The sequence below is a fragment of the Terrapene carolina genome, unplaced genomic scaffold (assembly GCF_002925995.2).
Source record: "Terrapene carolina triunguis isolate 2854851 unplaced genomic scaffold, T_m_triunguis-2.0 Scaffold139, whole genome shotgun sequence".
NCBI lineage: Eukaryota > Metazoa > Chordata > Testudines > Emydidae > Terrapene > Terrapene triunguis.
Window position 1 is genome coordinate 5,107,731 of NW_020664490.1, and position 16,541 is coordinate 5,124,271.

Sequence of the window (16,541 nt, forward strand, 5' to 3'; positions counted from 1 at the left end):
CCCCCCCCCCCCCCCCAAAAAAACCCCAAAACCATCCCCTGACAACCCCTCTGCCACCCCCACTCCTCTCCACCCCCACTGGTACATGCAACAGATGGAGTTCAACTGTCAGTGTTTTTTTCTTTTGTGAATTCAACAAAGAAAGGTCAGATGTGGTTTGAGCTGTGCAAGACTTAGACTTAGTCTGTACTGAACTGTATGTTAGTTTTCAAATACTCAGAAATTCTTAATGAGATTTTGGCCCAGAAAAGCATCCTCCCCAAAACAAATTGCTGCCTTCCCATGAGAAATGTAAGGAATCACGTTCCTTCTAAAGGTTTATAGCTGTACATCAGTTTACATTTTGAAACTTATTTTCTTCTGTGAGCATGCAGAGTTACCAATAACCTCAGCTAGATTTCTGCATAGTCCTAGGAAGCGCTTGTATTTGTGTGGCAAAGGAAAAATCTCGGCCTGTATAAAGTCTGGTTTCATGGCTATGGGCTGGAAGTTGTGCAAGCTTCATGGAAATGAGCATCAGCGTGCTTTCCATCTAGCCATGCCAAAACAGCAATAGACTATTGTCGCCTACAACTTACACCCACATACTTCCAATTCGTACTCAAGCTGCTCTGTAGCTTGCAGCTCGCCTCCTCCATTGCCAGGAATTGTCCTCCTTCCTGAAAACGTTTTCACTACATTGCTTAAAAGGGAAAATGCACACACTGTAAGTAGGAAGACCTCGGGGAAAGAAGCATGTTGAAAATTATGGGTAACTTCCTGACTCTTGTTTCAGCTGCCTTGCGCTGTCCAAAACACCCTGTAAACTTCCCTAAAAGGACAACTGAGGATCTCTCCAAAGTAGGGGAATCCTTGAGTGGCACAAAGTCTGCAATATTTGCTTCTGACCTGCTGCTGCTTTCTACAGAGAGGGTGTGCCTGGGTAGGGATGGGGAAGGGCCAGGGCACATGGTGCGCCAGCTGATCCTCATTGAACTTCTCCAGCTGGCACAACTTAGAAACAGCTCTTAGGCTGTCATATCACTCCCAGGATCAGAGGAACAGTTACATGGCATTGAGCTGCCTTCTCTCTCCTTGGCTGCACTGAGCACCAAATCCTGGGCACTGTTGGAGATTCAGCCCTATATTTGTAGTAAAAGTGGAAGGAAAAGTGTGACACGGAGCAAATATATGTCGGGGGGGGGTGTGTGCGCATGACTTTAAGAAGATGCTCTATTTCTCTGACAGCATGAAATTGTTTTTGATGTGGTAGCTGCTGGAGCTGCCACATTTCTGCCTGAGCCCTAAATATGAAGTTGTAGCTTAGCTAATTTTTATATTCCAGCCATAAATCTTTAAGACTAGGGATTTATAACAGAAACTTGGAGAGCCTTAAATAGAGAATCCTGAATGGAAACCTTTGGATGGGAAGAGGCCTTTACTATGTTACCTAGAAGTTGGCCTCCCTGGTTTTGTGGCATGTGAGTGTCCAGTCTGGTAGCAAACCCAAACTTCCCTGCAGCTCCTTTTTCCATGGTTTAATTGCTCGTACAGTTAAGGCTTTTTATAATACTTAACCATTTCCCAACTGTTGTTTAGTGCCATTACTAATTATTCTGTCGATAATGACGTGGGAATAATTGTTCCTTATCCCCTTTATAAGATCTCGTTATCTATTTGTAGTCCGTTATATTTCCCTTCTCTCCTCACTCTCCTTTTTGCTAGACTTAAACGTGTGGGTGGGTGGGTGGGTGGGTGGGTGGGGTGGAAAGAGAGGGAGAATACACATTGAAATACAGTGACTGAAACAATGGTTTTAAAGGTCTAGCCCTGCATTCTCACAAAATCAATGGCAGTTTTCAGTGTCCAGAACAAAATGCAGCACTGGGCCTTAAATTGCCTCAGGGCAGGTCTACACTTAATAGACTGCATCAGTGCTGCTGCACTGCTGTAGTGCTTAAGTGAAGATGCTACTACGCCAATGGGAGAGCTTCTCCCGTCAGTGTAGTTATTCCACTTCCCTGAAAGGCAGTAGCTTTGTGTTGATGGGAGAAGCTCTCCCGCAGACATAGCGCTGCTTACACCAGTGCAGCAGTTAGGGCGGTAGAACTACGACACTCAGGTGTGTGGCTTTTTCACACCCCAGAGGGATGTAGTTATACTGATATAAGTCTGTAGTGCAGACCTGTCCTAAGATCACATTTTTTTAAGGCATGGACTGCAGAGTACTCCTGGGGGCATTCTGCGCCAAAAAATTAAAAATGCTGCACACAATATTTTAAAATTCTGCAAATTTTATTTGTCAAAATAACACTACATAATCATACCAGTTTCAATTATTTTGGTAATTTATTTCAAAATACCTATCAGCAGGCATGTCTGTAACAATACAGACACACACAAAAATTCCCCTGGGATTAGAGAGTTAAAGAAACCCCTACCACAACCCAGTTCCTGCACCCTTCCTTCCCTCCCCCCCAGAGCCCAGCCGGCAGGCTAAACACCCACAACCCCTCCCCCACCAGAGCCCAGCCATGGTGCCTCACCCAGCAATACACTCAAGCCCTCTCCCCAGCCACGGCCCCCCCCTTGCCCAGATACCCGCACCGCCTCCTCCCCGGAGCCCAGCCACAGGGCCCTCCAGCCAGATACCTGCACCTCCTCCCCCCAGAGCCCTGCCGTGGAACCCCCACTTGCCCAGACACCCACACTCCCTCCCCCACAAAGCCCAGGGATCAAGAGGGAGAAACAGCCTGATGCTCGGTCCCAGGCTTGCACAGAATTTCCTGTGTGCTGCCTTCTCCTTCCCTCAGGGCATGCTGGGAACTGCAGCTGCCAGGAAACCTCTAGCTCCCTCTCCCTCCCACCAGCAGTGTCTTCTATGTGTGAGCTGGGCTCTGCTGAGTCCAGTGGCCCCTAGTGGCAGCCCAGCAGCACTGCAGCTCATTTCTGTGGGGGGAAAGGAAATTCTGCACACACATTAATTTCTGCAAAATTCTGCATTGCGCAGTGGCGCAGAATTCCCTCAGGAGTAGAAGAAGCAACGTCTTGTAGTCAGACCTTGACTTGATTTGCCTGAGTTTGCTCAGACATAAAGACTGTAGGCCTGAGTGGTCTACACTTAAAATTTAGGTTGACATAGCTACATTGTTCAAGGGTATGAAATGCCACACACCCTAGTGATATTGTATAGAATCTGGGAGACACTTTAGGATATTATCATAGAATCATAGACTTTAAGGTCAGAAGGGTCCATTATGATCGTCTCTAGTCTGACCTCCTGCACAACGCAGGCCACAGAATCTCACCCACCCACTCCTGTATCAAACCCCTAATCTATGTCTGAGCTATTGAAGTCCTCAAATCGTGGTTTAAAGACTTCAAGGTGCAGAGAATCCTCCAGCAAGTGACCCATGCCCCATGCCGTAGAGGAAGGCGAAAACCCCCCAGGGCCTCTGCCAATCTGCCCTGGAGGAAAATTCCTTCCCGACCCCACATATGGCGATCAGCTAAACCCTGAGCATGTGGGCAAGACTTACCAGCCAGACACCCAGGAAAGAATTCTCTGTAGTAACTCCGATCCCACCCCATCTAACATCCCATCACAGGCCATTGGGCATATTTACCGCTAATAGTCAAAGATCAATTAATTGCCAAAATTAGGGTATCCCATCATACCATCCCCTCCATAAACTTATCAAGCTCAGTCTTGAAGCCAGATATGTCTTTTGCCCCCACTGCTCCCCTTGGAAGGCTGTTCCAGAACTTCACTCCTCTGATGGTTAGAAACCTTCGTCTAATTTCAAGTCTAAACTTCCTGCTGGCCAGTTTATAGCCATTTGTTCTTGTGTCCACATTGGTACTGAGCTTAAATAATTCCTCTCCCTCCCTGGTATGTATCCCTCTGATATATTTATTTAGAGCAAACATATCTCCCCTCAGCCTTCTTTTGGTTAGGCTAAACAAGCCAAACTCTTTGAGTCTCCTTTCATAAGACAGGTTTTCCATTCCTCAGATCATCCTAGTAGCCCTTCTCTGTACCTGTTCCAGTTTGAATTCATCCTTCTTAAACATGGGAGACCAGAACTGCACACAGTATTCCAGATGAGGTCTCACCAGTGCCTTGTATAACGGTACTAACACCTCCTTATCTCTACTGGAAATACCTCGCCTGATGCATCCCAAGACCGCATTAGATTTTTTCATGGCCATATCACATTGGCGGCTCATAGTCCTCCTGTGATCAACCAATACTCCGAGGTCCTTCTCCTTCTCTGTTACTTCCAACTGATGCATCCTTAGCTTATAACAAAAATTCTTGTTATTAATCCCTAAATGCATGACCTTGCACTTTTCACTATTAAATTTCATCCTATTACTATTACTCCAGTTTACAAGGTCATCCAGATCTTCCTGTATGATATCCCGGTCCTTCTTTGTATTGGCAATACCTCCCAGCTTTGTGTCATCCGCATAGTTTATTAGCACATTCCCACTTTTTGTGCCAAGGTTAGTAATAAAAAGATTAAATAAGATTGGTCCCAAAACCGATCCCTGAGGAACTCCACTAGTAACCTCCCTCCAGCCTGACAGTTCACCTTTCAGTATGATCCGTTGTCAGGGCTAGCTCCAGGCACCAGCCTAGCAAGCAGGTGGCTATATAACCTTTTACTATTGGTTTTAATTCCCTTTGAAAGGTCCAACTCTACATGGCTTTTGGCCTTTCTCACTTTATCCCTACATGTTCTGACCTCAATAAGGTAGCTTTACTTGCTGATCCCTCCCATCTTCCACTCCTTGTAGGCTTTTTGCTTTTTCTTAATCACCTCTCTGAGATGCTTGCTCATCCAGCTTGGTCTACAACTCCTGCCTATGAATTTTTTCTCCTTTCTTGGGATGCAAGCTTCTGATAGTTTCTGCAACTTTGACTTGAACTAATTCCAGGCTTTCTCCGCCTTTAGATCCACAATTTCTTCAGTCAAATCCACTTCCCTAACTAATTCCCTTAATTTTTTTAAGTTAGCCCTTTTGAAATCAAAAACCCTAGTCACAGATCTATTTTTGTTTATCCTTCCATTTAGTTTGAACTGAATTAGCTCATGATTGCTCGAACCAAGGTTGTCCCCTACACCCATTTCTTCTATGGGGTCCTCACTACTCACCAAAACCAAATCTAAAATGGCATCCCCTCTTGTTGGTTCAGCAACTACTTGGTGAAGGAATCCATCAGCTATCGCATCCAGGAAAATCTGAGCCCTATTATTATTACTAGCACTTGTCCTCCAGTCTATATCTGGGAAGTTAGTCTCCCACGATCACACAATTCCCATTAGTATTTACTTCATTATAAAGAGGTCTCTATCCATATCCAAATCAGATCCCAGTGGTCTATAGCACACCTCAAGCACTATCCCAGGGGAGGCTCTAGTAGCTTTCTTCTCCATGTGATTTTTACCCAGACAGACTGTCTTATCCATTCCATCACTTCTTATTTCTTTACAGTGTATCTCATCATTGATATACAATGCTACTCCACCACGTTTGCCTTTATTTCTGTCTTTCCTAAACAGCACATAGCCTTCGATACCTGTACTCCAGTCATGACTACTATTCCACCATATTTCTGTTATCCATTCCCTATAATATCTGGTTTCACTTCCTGCATCAGTAACTCTAGTTCCTCCATTTTGTTACCTAGGCTCCTCGCATTGGTGTACAAACATCTTAATTTTTGCTGTTTGGCTTCACTCACATTCTTTACCCGATTAGGCACAGACATTCTACCGCCAGTATCACCTATTAGACTGGTATCTAGACTACCCTTCCTCCTTATGTCCATTCTCCTACCCAGGGCTGTATCCTTTCTTACTTCGTTTTCTTCCCTCTCAATGTTAAAATCTGGCGTGGAGATTACCTGGACATCTCCCCACCATCTCCCCCAAATTCCTAGTTTCTTTAAACTTTCTCTCTTAATCAGTTGTGCCAGCCTCCACCCTAGAAGTCTATTTCCCTCCCTACTGAGGTGAAGTCCATCTCGAGAGAACAGTCCTCCATCCATGAATGCCTCCCAATGGCCATACATCCCAAAGCCCTCCTTATAGCACCACTGCCTGAGCCATCAGTTGATAGTCATAATTTTGTCACACCTTGTTGCCCTTCTCTAGGAACAGGCAGAATCCCACTGAAGATCACCTGAGCCTCGATTTCCTTAAGCGTCTTCCCCAGCCTGGCATAGTCTACCCTGATACATTCCAGCGAGAATCTAGCTGTATCATTTGTTTCCAAATGACGGACAATCAGTGGATTTTTCCCCCGCTCCCGTTAGGATCCTCTTCAGCCTCAGGTCCATGTCCTGTATCTTAGCACCCAGCAGACAGCACACCCTTCTGTTCTCTGGATCAGCTCTGGTTACAGGCCTGTCTATTCTTCTCAGTAAGGAGTCCCCAATCACGTAGACCTGCCTTTTCCTGGTGATGGTGCGATTCTCTGGTCTATCCCCTGTTCCCTCTGGCTGCAAGTCCTCTCGATTGTCCCTTGCAATCCTCTGCAACCCATCCCGTATCCCCCTGGGGCTCATATTTGGTGGTGTTATCTCCATTGTCTCTTTCCCTCTTCCTATAGGACTAGCTGCTCTTCTCTTCTTCCTTGCCCTCTCACCTTCAGCGACCACCTGCTGTGCCCCTTCTTCATTTTCCAACTCCGCAAACCTGTTCCTGAGCTCTATTTCTCCTTCACTAGCCTGTCTTTTCCTCTGCCTGGTTCTCTTAGTCACATGCTTCCACTGTCCACTCTCCTCATCCAGCAGTCTCCCCTCAGAGTTCTTTGGTCCTGCTTCCATCTGCAAGTCTGAGCTTTTCCCTTCAGCCTCCTCGTGTTTTTGCTCCATCATCTGCTTGAACCCCCTTCTAAACTCAACCAGAGTTTCCACCTGCATCTCCAAATCCTCGATCTTTTCTTCCATCAGCTCTATCAGGCAGCACTTCATGCAGACAAAACTCTTTTCAGGTACCCTTCAGGATCATGTATATGCCGCAGCTTCCACATCCAGTCATCTTCATTGTGTCTTCCACTGCTTGGGTCACTACCACTGCTGCCTCTGTATCTGTCATAGCCTTCCCCTCTAAATCCTGTTTAGTCCGGGAAACACAAACCAAACCAAAACACCACTACCCACAGCAAAAAAAAAAAAAAAAAAAAAAACCCAACGAGCACCAAAACACCACACACTCCCTTCACTAGCCTGTCTGTTCCTCTGCCTGCCTCTCTTAGTCTCCCCTTGCAAACTCCCACTCAAACTCCCCTGTTTACAGCTCTGTTTGCTGGCTCCTGTGCCGCTGCAGCTGTCTGTGAATACCAATGTTGTAAAATTGCAATGAGTTGTGCCAGATATGCCATGTAAGGTATCTGCGAAAATGTTATAATTTGCCAAGTCTGATAATCTTGTTTTTATGTGTGTATCACCTTTGTATTATGAGTTATAGATATGTAGGGTATATCTGTATTTCTAAACTTGTGCTGTGTCTCTGGGTGACACCCTCAGACAGAATGGCATCAGCACTGAGCCAGCTTGATGGCCCACCAAGGGCCATCAACTATACAATGAACCCATTAAAGGGAACCAGCAACTACACCTTATAACTCAGCAAGGCATGTAACTCTAAGGTTTTTCCATACCATGTGCTGGACAGCTTGTGTTTGGAACAAAGGAAGTACAAGCCACAAGGCAAAAGGAATATATAAAGCAGCTGCATCATCTCCATTTTGTCTTCAGTCCTGCTTGTCTTCATTCCTGCTTCTTACCTCTGGAGGAACTTTGCTACAAACTGGAGCTCTGAACAAAGGACTGAATGACGTCTCCAAGCTGTGGATGTACTCCAGAGGGACTTTCAAGCCAGAAAACTCACCAATACTGCTAGGAACCTGATATATGGACTTTGAAGTCTTTGTATGTATGTGACTGCTTTACCATGTGACATCTCTCTTCTTGTTCTTTCCTTTTTCTTTATAATAAACCTTTAGTTTTAGACACTAAAGGATTGGCTGGCAGTGTGGTATTTTGGGTAAGATCCAACCTAATATTGACCTGGCAATGTGGCTGACCCTTTGGGATCAGAAGAACATTTTGTATAGTGAACAGAGTTTTAAAACAACTTCTCACTATACTGGACTGAGCTGCTGATTGGGAGCCAGAGAACTGGAATGAAATAAGGAAGCTGTGTGATTTTTTTTTTTTTTTTTTTTTGCTTCTTGATAACCAGTGTGGAGGATCAGAAGCACAGTTTGTGACTGGTTGGGGAGTTTAACTTCAGTATTACCCACCAGTCTTGGGAGTATCTGCTCTCCCTTTTGCAGCCTGCCCTGACCTTGGCATTTCCAGTGAGGGCTGCCCTAGGCACCACTGGGTCACAACCCCATAGAGATGTAGCTGTGCCAATCTAACCCCCAATGTGGCCACAGCTAGGTCAACGGGAAAATGCTTCTGTTAACCTAGTTACCATCGTTGGGAGGTGGAGTTCCTACAGCGACATAAAAACCTCTTCCATCGGTATAGGCAGAGTCTACACTACGGGATTATGCCAACATAGCTACAGCACCATAGCTATGCCGACATAGCCTCTATAGCATAGACATGGCCTCAGTTCAACTAAGGCCTTGGCTACACTTGCAAGTTACAGCGCTGTAAAGCCTCCCCCAGTGCTGTAACTCACTCCCCATCCACACTGGCAGGGCACTTGCAGTTCTGTATCTCCCTGAGTACACCGCTGCAAGTACTCCACCTCCCCGAGAAGCATAAGCGATACAGCGGCGTGGCTACGACTCTCCCCTGTGAGTGTGTACCAGGAATCAACCTGCAGCGCTGTACTGATCACCTTGTCAAGTGGCCAATCCTCTCCATTGTTGTGACCGTCCGCAGGAATGGGGAAGTGCCGGTTTCAAAGCTCGTACCACAGAGAAAAAGCAAACAGTTGTTTGCTTTGAGTGAGTGAATGAATGAGCAGGGGGCCGGGAGTTCAGAACTTGCAAAATAGAGTGCTGACACGCTCCAAAAAGCACTCTCTCTCCCCCCACACTCCCTGTCACACTCCACCCCCCACCCCCCCGTTTTGAAAAGCATGTTGCAGCCACATGAATGCTGGGATAGCTGCCCATAATGCACCGCTCCCAACACAGCTGCAAATGTTGCAAGTGTGGCCACGCCACTGCGCTGTCAGCTGTCAGTGTGGACAGACTGCAGCGCTTTCCCTACTCAGCTGTACGAAGACAGGTTTACCTCACAGCGCTGTACAGCTGCAAGTGTAGCCAAGGCCTAAGGTTACTTTACACCACGTGGCAGTGTAAAGGGGCCCTAAAGTGGGCACAAAGTACATTTTAAGTTTACACTAAGGCCCTTTTACACTGCTAGATCTCTGTAAAGTGGCCTTAGTGCTTTTCTACACACACAAGGGGTACAACTTCCCTTAGGCTATATCTACAGTACAGCACTTACATCGCTGCAGCTGCAATGCTGCGCCACTTGTGGTGGAGACACGCTAAGCCAATAGGAGAGAACTCTCCTGTCGGCTTAATAACTCCTGCCTCCGCGAGAGGCAGTAGCTATGTCCCGCTGACATAGCGCTGTCTACACCAGTGCTTAGGTCAGTATAATTTACGTCGCTCAAGGGTGTGGATTATTCACACCCCTGAGCGCCGTAAGTTATACCGAAATAACCTGTAGTGCAGACAAGGCTTTTGGACACAGTTATATTGGTATAAAAGTGCTTTATACCAGTATAGCTACTCCTCTGAGGGAAGGGGAATAAGTTACACCAGTACAAGGCACCATTTATCCTGGTATTACTGCATCCATGGTAGAGGTTGTACTGGTACACCTATTTCAGTAAAAAAATCACACCCCTAAGTGACATAGTTACACCAGTGCAAAGACCAGGCCTTTCCAGACCCTGTTTTTCTATTTACCCTGAAGAGTTCACATTCGCAGGCACTTAGGCCCAGATCCTCAAAGGTGTCTACGCCAGCATTTTTGTCGGCAAAACTTTTGTCAGTCAGGGGTGTGAAAACACACCCCTGACTGACATAAGTTTCACCGACAGAAGTGCCGGTGTTGACAGCGTTATGTCAGCGGGAGACACTCTCCTGCCAACATAGCTACCACTGCTCATTAGGGATGGTTTAATTATGCCAGCAGGATAGAGCAGCTACATGAAAGACCTTACAGCAGCACAGCTGCAGGTCGGTAGTGTAGACATAGCCACACTCCGGCTGAAATCAATGGGAGTTGTGTGTGTAAACATCTTTGAGGCTCTTGACCTTAGCAGCTGATTCACTCCTGCTTTGCACCTTCTGTAGTGATTTACAGTCCAAAGTGATTAGTATTTTGCACCCACTTTGCACCTGGTGTAGAGGACCAGGTAAACTAATGTAAAGTTCATGAATCTCATTTGCAGTAGGAACGTTTTCTAACCAGAGCAAATACCAATGTGAAAAGTGGAGCAGGGGGAAGCTTAGTAATTATTCAACTGTTCTTACCCTTTTTAGCTTGCGTATAAAGAGCGTTAATAGGAGCCAGAAGAGCGTAGCAGCCACACAGGTACATGTCAGAGTTATTAGCTCCAGGTTTGATCTCTCTGATGTTCCTGGGGAAATGAAGCAACAAACATTTTATAGAACTACACTCCGAACAGCAGACTTTGCTTTCCCTGGGCATTTAAAATGTATCTGAAGAACATATCAGTAATGACCAACTTCCTTTCCAGGGATGTTAATGGCTCTCAGAACCTAGAAAAATTCACCCCCTGGACAAAAACCACTGCAATACACACACTGAAATTAAACTCTAGACACCCTTGCTGGAGAGCTTGCTAGCACAGAGCTCAATCCTTTTTGGGGGTTGGGGAGATAGCGTAGGACAGGCAGCAAAATGCTAAGAGGTGGCTTACTTGCCTGTGACATTAGAGATGTGATGGAGTACCTTTTCTTCAAGAAACTGGTTGCTGTGCTCTCTATTCCCATTGCAGGGAGGAGAGCTTAGCAGCATTGCCCCAGCTATGACCAGCCTCGGCCCTCAGTGGTTCCTGTACAGCCTCTTGTGTGACTCCCACTGACATCAGTGGTGCAGGGTCAGATCCCACAAGTGCCTTCCCAAGCAGCACCCCCTCTATACCACGTGATGGCTGGCAGGGTCACACCCTTAGGGTAGGTCTGCGCTGCAGTTAGACACCCACAGCTGGCCCTTGCCAGCTGACTCAGGCTCATAGGCAGGGGCGGCTCTAGGCACCAGCAAAGCAAGCACGTGCTTGGGGCAGCCCATTTGCAGGGGCGGCAGGATCCAGCATGGGAGCTGAGAACCAACAGGGGGCCCTGGGAGCTGTAGTTCCTTGGTTAGCTCCCTCCCTATAGAGCCAGCCCTGGAGCAGGGAAAGAACTACATTTCCCAGCATTCCCTTGGCCACTACCAACAGGAAAGAGAGGGAGGGAGTGTGGTAGCTGAGACCTCATGCTGCAGCCTGCTGTGAATGGAGAGCTGCACTGGGAAGGGCAGGGATACCATATTTTAACATTCAAAAAATAGGACACTCCACAGGGAGGGAGGGTAGCCCCACCCTGCCACCATCCACTCCCTCCGACTGCCCCCCACAGCAACCCCAACCCATCCAACCCCCCCTGCTCCCTGTCCCCTGATCACCCCCTCCCAGGACCCCTGTCCCTAACTGCCCCCCAGGACCCCACCCCCTATCTAAGCACCGCTGCTCCTTGTCCCCTGATTGCCCCCTCCTGGGACTCCTGCCCCTAACTGCCCCTTGGGACCCCATCTAAGCCTCCCTTCTCCTTGTCCCTAACTGCCCCCTCCTGAGACCCCCCCCAACTTCCGCCCTAGGACCCCACCCCCTACCTGTCCCCTGACAAACCCCCGGGACTCCCATGCCTATCCAACCACTGCCTGTCCCCTGACTGCCCCCCCCAACCCCCTGACCCATCTAAGCCCCCCTTCTCCCTGCCCCTGACTGCCCCCCCGAACCTCCGCCCCATCCAACCCCCCAGCCCCCTTACCGTGCCAGTCAGACCAGCGTGTCTGGCTCCGAGCAGCCCCAGACACACTGCTGCATACATGCTGCCGTGCTCCCCTGCAGAGCCACAGCCCCCCCCCCAGCACCTGCCTTCCAGATTTGAACACCTCAAAATTCAGGAGTGCTCAAACTCAGTTTGGGTAGCTGTTACTTCATTTCTCCCAAATCAAATATACTGATCCACTGTAACTTGCTGTAGAAAAAGTAGGATAAAATTGAGCAAGAAATGCTTCCCAGTGGTTATTAGGACTGGAATTGCTATTTTCAACAGCCATTGCCTTTTTGTTTGTTTGTTTAAAAGGAAGACAGTGATATTACATTGGCAAATTCCCCACAGAAAGAAAGAGTGGAACAAAAGAATAATAAAGGCACGTCAACTTTTCCTCATTTATGTAGGACAGTCTTATAATATGCATCCAGATATCCTCCAATCACACAAGCTGAAAATTGTTCCACTTTACTGCAGTTCTGTAACCATATGGGAACCAATCCTGTCTGTGTTCTGTGCACATCTAAAATTCCTGCTGAATGACCTGCCATGGGAGCGAGTTACCAGTGACCCAGGGCTGCAGCGGAAGGAGGGTGCAGGTGGGGGGGGGAGAGAGCCCAGGGCTGGGGCGGCAGGGGGTGGGGGGGGGCAATGGTGGGGAGGAATGCGGGAACCCAGAGCTGGGGCAGCAGGGGGTGTGGGTGGGGGTGGGAGAGCCCAGGGCTGGGGCAGCAGGGGGGTGCGGCGAGGAGTCCAGGGCTGGGACGGGGGGCAGCCAAAATTTTTTTTGCTTGGGGCGGCAAAAAACCTAGAGCCGGCCCTGCTCACAGGGCTCAGGCTGTGGGACTGTTTCATTGCTGTATAGACTTCTGGGCTTGGGCTGAAGCCCGGGCTCTAGGACTCCTGGGAGTGGGAGGGCCCCGGAGCTCAGGCTCCAGCCTGAGCCTGGAAGTCTATACTGCAATGAAACAGCCCGGCAGCCCGAGTCAGCTGGCATGGGCCAGCCGCAGGTTTTTATTTGCAGTGTAGACATACCCGTAGTGAGCCTAGGGAGAGTTGATCAAAATCAATGCAGAAATTACAAATGAGAAAAACGGGAGCAGGAAGAAAATATTAAAACTACTAAATCTGGAAAATATTCAATCTCCTGATGGTGCTTAAAAATATCCAGAATAAAATTTCATTTCATACTGTTTCTTCGGGTCTCATAAAATGTCTTCACAGCAGAATGTTTTGCAAATGCTGTGATCATGTCACAATGATATGCTCCCTTATTGGTAGTAAATGCAAAAACCCACGCTCCATCCCTTATTGTGATACTCTCACAATTCAGACTCAAGTGCACAGCTTTCTGACGGAGAGAGGGGACATGGCACAGCAGTTCTGAACATGATTTCACCATTTTTAGTTGGCCACACTTGCAGCAGTTTTGAAATTTGGCACCATTCCTGACAATTGAAAGAAGGAGTGATGTCTCACTGGTGGGCTGATGGGGTAACCAAGGGGTATGTGGTGCCTAGTTTTAAACAAGTCTGCAGAGCTTTGTTCAGTGTTTGAATTGTTTTCTGCAGCGGTGACAAGTCTGCCATGCAGGAATTGTGAAGGTGATAATCAGATTCCTGCTCATGTCCAATATTTAAAAGACTCCTCAGGCATGTCCCTATTGGAGCTATGAGAGTAAGTTCTAGCAAAATAAAAAATATGAATACAACTACAAATTGAGATTCAAGGCATTTATTTTTCCAAACCCTGGGATGTGATTAATCTCTCTCAGGTGTGAGTACTTAAAAAAAACAACTCAATTTCAAATACAATGCAAATGATGCTTTCCTTTATAATGTTATTATGACAAATGTGCTTTGAGCTGCAGACTAATTGTCCTTTAACATAATACAGGACCTTCTCCAGACTGTGTATTTACACATCCATATTCTTGTTTATCCTGTGAACGTGACTCAGTGCTTGTGCAGGTTACAAGGAATAGTTTCTGACATTTATTCAGCAGCAGCTGGAGGGGAAAGAGTGTCTGTCACCATTCCTTAACACAGCAAAGAGTCCTGTGGGTATTCACCCAGGAAAGCTCATGCTCCAATACGTCTGTTAGTCTATAAGGTGCTAGAGGACTCTTGCTGCTTTTACAGATCCACACTAACACGGCTACCCCTTTGATTCCTTAACACAGAAATCACGGCACCCACAAGCTGAAGTGGAACGCAGCAGCTTTTTCACCGCTACAGTATGCTATGCAATTGTTAAGAAGTGACGTGAAGGAGGATAGTGTATCCATTTGAAACTGCAAGGACAATTTAGGTCAGTAGAACATCCTTATCTAAGCTGGGATTCGGCTCAATTAGCAGATTTAAGAACCCTACTCTTGTGAAGAAGTCACAGCCTCTGTAGTGAACGCAGGTAGTTAGGACGTCAGTTTCACTTCTCATCCTGACGATTTTCTCTTTCGTCTGTGAAGCAGCACATCCATGAGTGCAGTATGGTGCATGCCACGCTGTGCCCCTGGTTCAGCACTGAACCAGAAACACCAGTACCATTTCCAGCAGCTCCCAAGGCTTTTCCATCCAAGCACTGATCTGATCTGACCTAGTCCTGCTTAGCTTGGGCAGTCTGAGACACAGCCCAAGGCAGCATGGAAGCAGACTAATGACCGCCCACCATACACTCAGAGAGACTATCTATTTCATAGCCACACAAACAAAATATTAGAGTCTGTTTTCTAACCATGGGCTAGTTTCACCTCCCATTATAGTTAGGGAAAACATTCCCATTGACTTCAGTGAGTGTTGGATTGGGCCCCTATGCACAAGCTACTATAACGTGTTTGTCAATATAAAAAATGTACAAGTAAGTAGCAAACTATTGTCATGAGTTCAGACCAGCTGAATAAAGTCCAGCACAATTAATAGTTCCTTTGTCATATCTCTGAGAGTCATATAGAGCTGTCCAGAGGCAGCTTTAAACCAAGCTACATCATTGTTTATTTATTTGGGTGGAAGCCTGAATTTAACTGGGTATAAATTATAAAACTATCTCCTTCTTTTACACCTATACCCCTTCTTACATCATCCTACTCCTTCAGAAACTAGCTACTTAACTGAGACACACCCCTCTGCAGTGTGCATAATACCTGCAGAGCCGAACTTCAATGAGAGGGCTTTATTAAACGGTTCTCCAACTGGAGGTCTGAGCAGTGTGACAAGTGGCTGAACTGACCCCTAAGTGTAAGCTGCAATAAGTAGCTTGCACTCACTCCTTCCACAGCAAACATTCACAGACAATCTTCTGCATCATTTAAAAGGATCTTTTTGTCCAGGTGTAGGTGCCGCACTCTGATTTGCTATTTGTATTCATTCTATTATTTCCCATTCAGTACTTAAGCTGAAGGTGATTTGATGGCTTATGGTGACATTTTTATGGCTACATGTCTTCCACAGACTGTCCTACATGTGTGGCTTCCAAACTAAACAAGGACTGTGATTATTTAAAGAACCCTCTTGGATTCCGCAGTCCATTCTTCTCTTTCTGATACAAAAATAACACATTGTATTATCTGTAAGTATAAGAACTTTTTTTCAAAGGAAATAAAAAGAGCAGACAGTTTCCTTCCTGGTTATTTTGCAAACCACTTTTCCAGCCTGTTAAACATAGCCATGGACACGAGGCACTTGCCCGGCTTTCTTTCATATGCTCTACTGTACTTGGCGAGCTACTGTATGCAGATCAAAAATGTCAGTATTTTCTGTAACACCAGCAGAAATTGTATACTGTGCATTTTCGAGAATGCAGTAAAAACTAGAGTTGAGCCCAGACTCAAACCTCCGAGCCAAAGTTGGGTGAGTGGCTACAGTTCCATGTCCCTCGGAAGAGGGACAGTCATTCAGGAGATGATGAGCTGCTTGGGGATGATGGCCGGGATCACTCTTCATTTGACCATTGTCTCCTTGCTGAGACCACAGAGATTTCATGAGGGTGGGAGAGACAGGGTGGGGATGCGTTCTCCCTGAGCATGTTTTTTTTGGGGGGGCTGATTAAATGATTTGTCTCTTTCCTTTTCCAGACATCAGTGCTGGGGCATCTTTAACTCACTGGACCCCACTTTTATTTGGCTAAAGCTTTTTATCAGAACCATCCAAAAGCTCTCTCTATCATCCATGAAGGACACTTATCCAGACAGGAATCCACTATCCTCCCTGTCTCCCCTGGGTCAGGCAACAAGGAGACACTGCTTCCCCAGAAACTAGCCCATAAAATGTTATCAGTAAATAACAAAATACAATTGCATTCAATAATTAATTCAAGGTAATATTACATTGTCCAGACAAATTAGCTAATCTGCTGGGTGTGTTAAACTGCAAGCACTCTAAGATGAGTCATTTTTTTTAGAATGCCCACACAAATTTAAAATTACTCCCCAAAACATAGCAGGCGACAAGTCCTTCATCTATTGTATGTAGCCCTGCTCATATATACACATTGATACCTCTGACCTTTACAGC

General features: G+C 46.6%; 1 protein-coding gene across 1 annotated transcript in view; it reads right to left on the bottom strand.

The window, feature by feature from the left end:
* LOC113406786 (vascular endothelial growth factor receptor 1-like) overlaps window positions 1-16,541 on the bottom strand; it is a 147,537-nt gene that overhangs the window by 31,450 nt on the left and 99,546 nt on the right. The window contains exon 16 of the mRNA XM_026653493.1: window positions 10,507-10,613. Within this exon, the coding sequence (XP_026509278.1) occupies window positions 10,507-10,613 (107 nt within the window). The remainder of the gene's footprint in view (window positions 1-10,506; window positions 10,614-16,541) is intronic.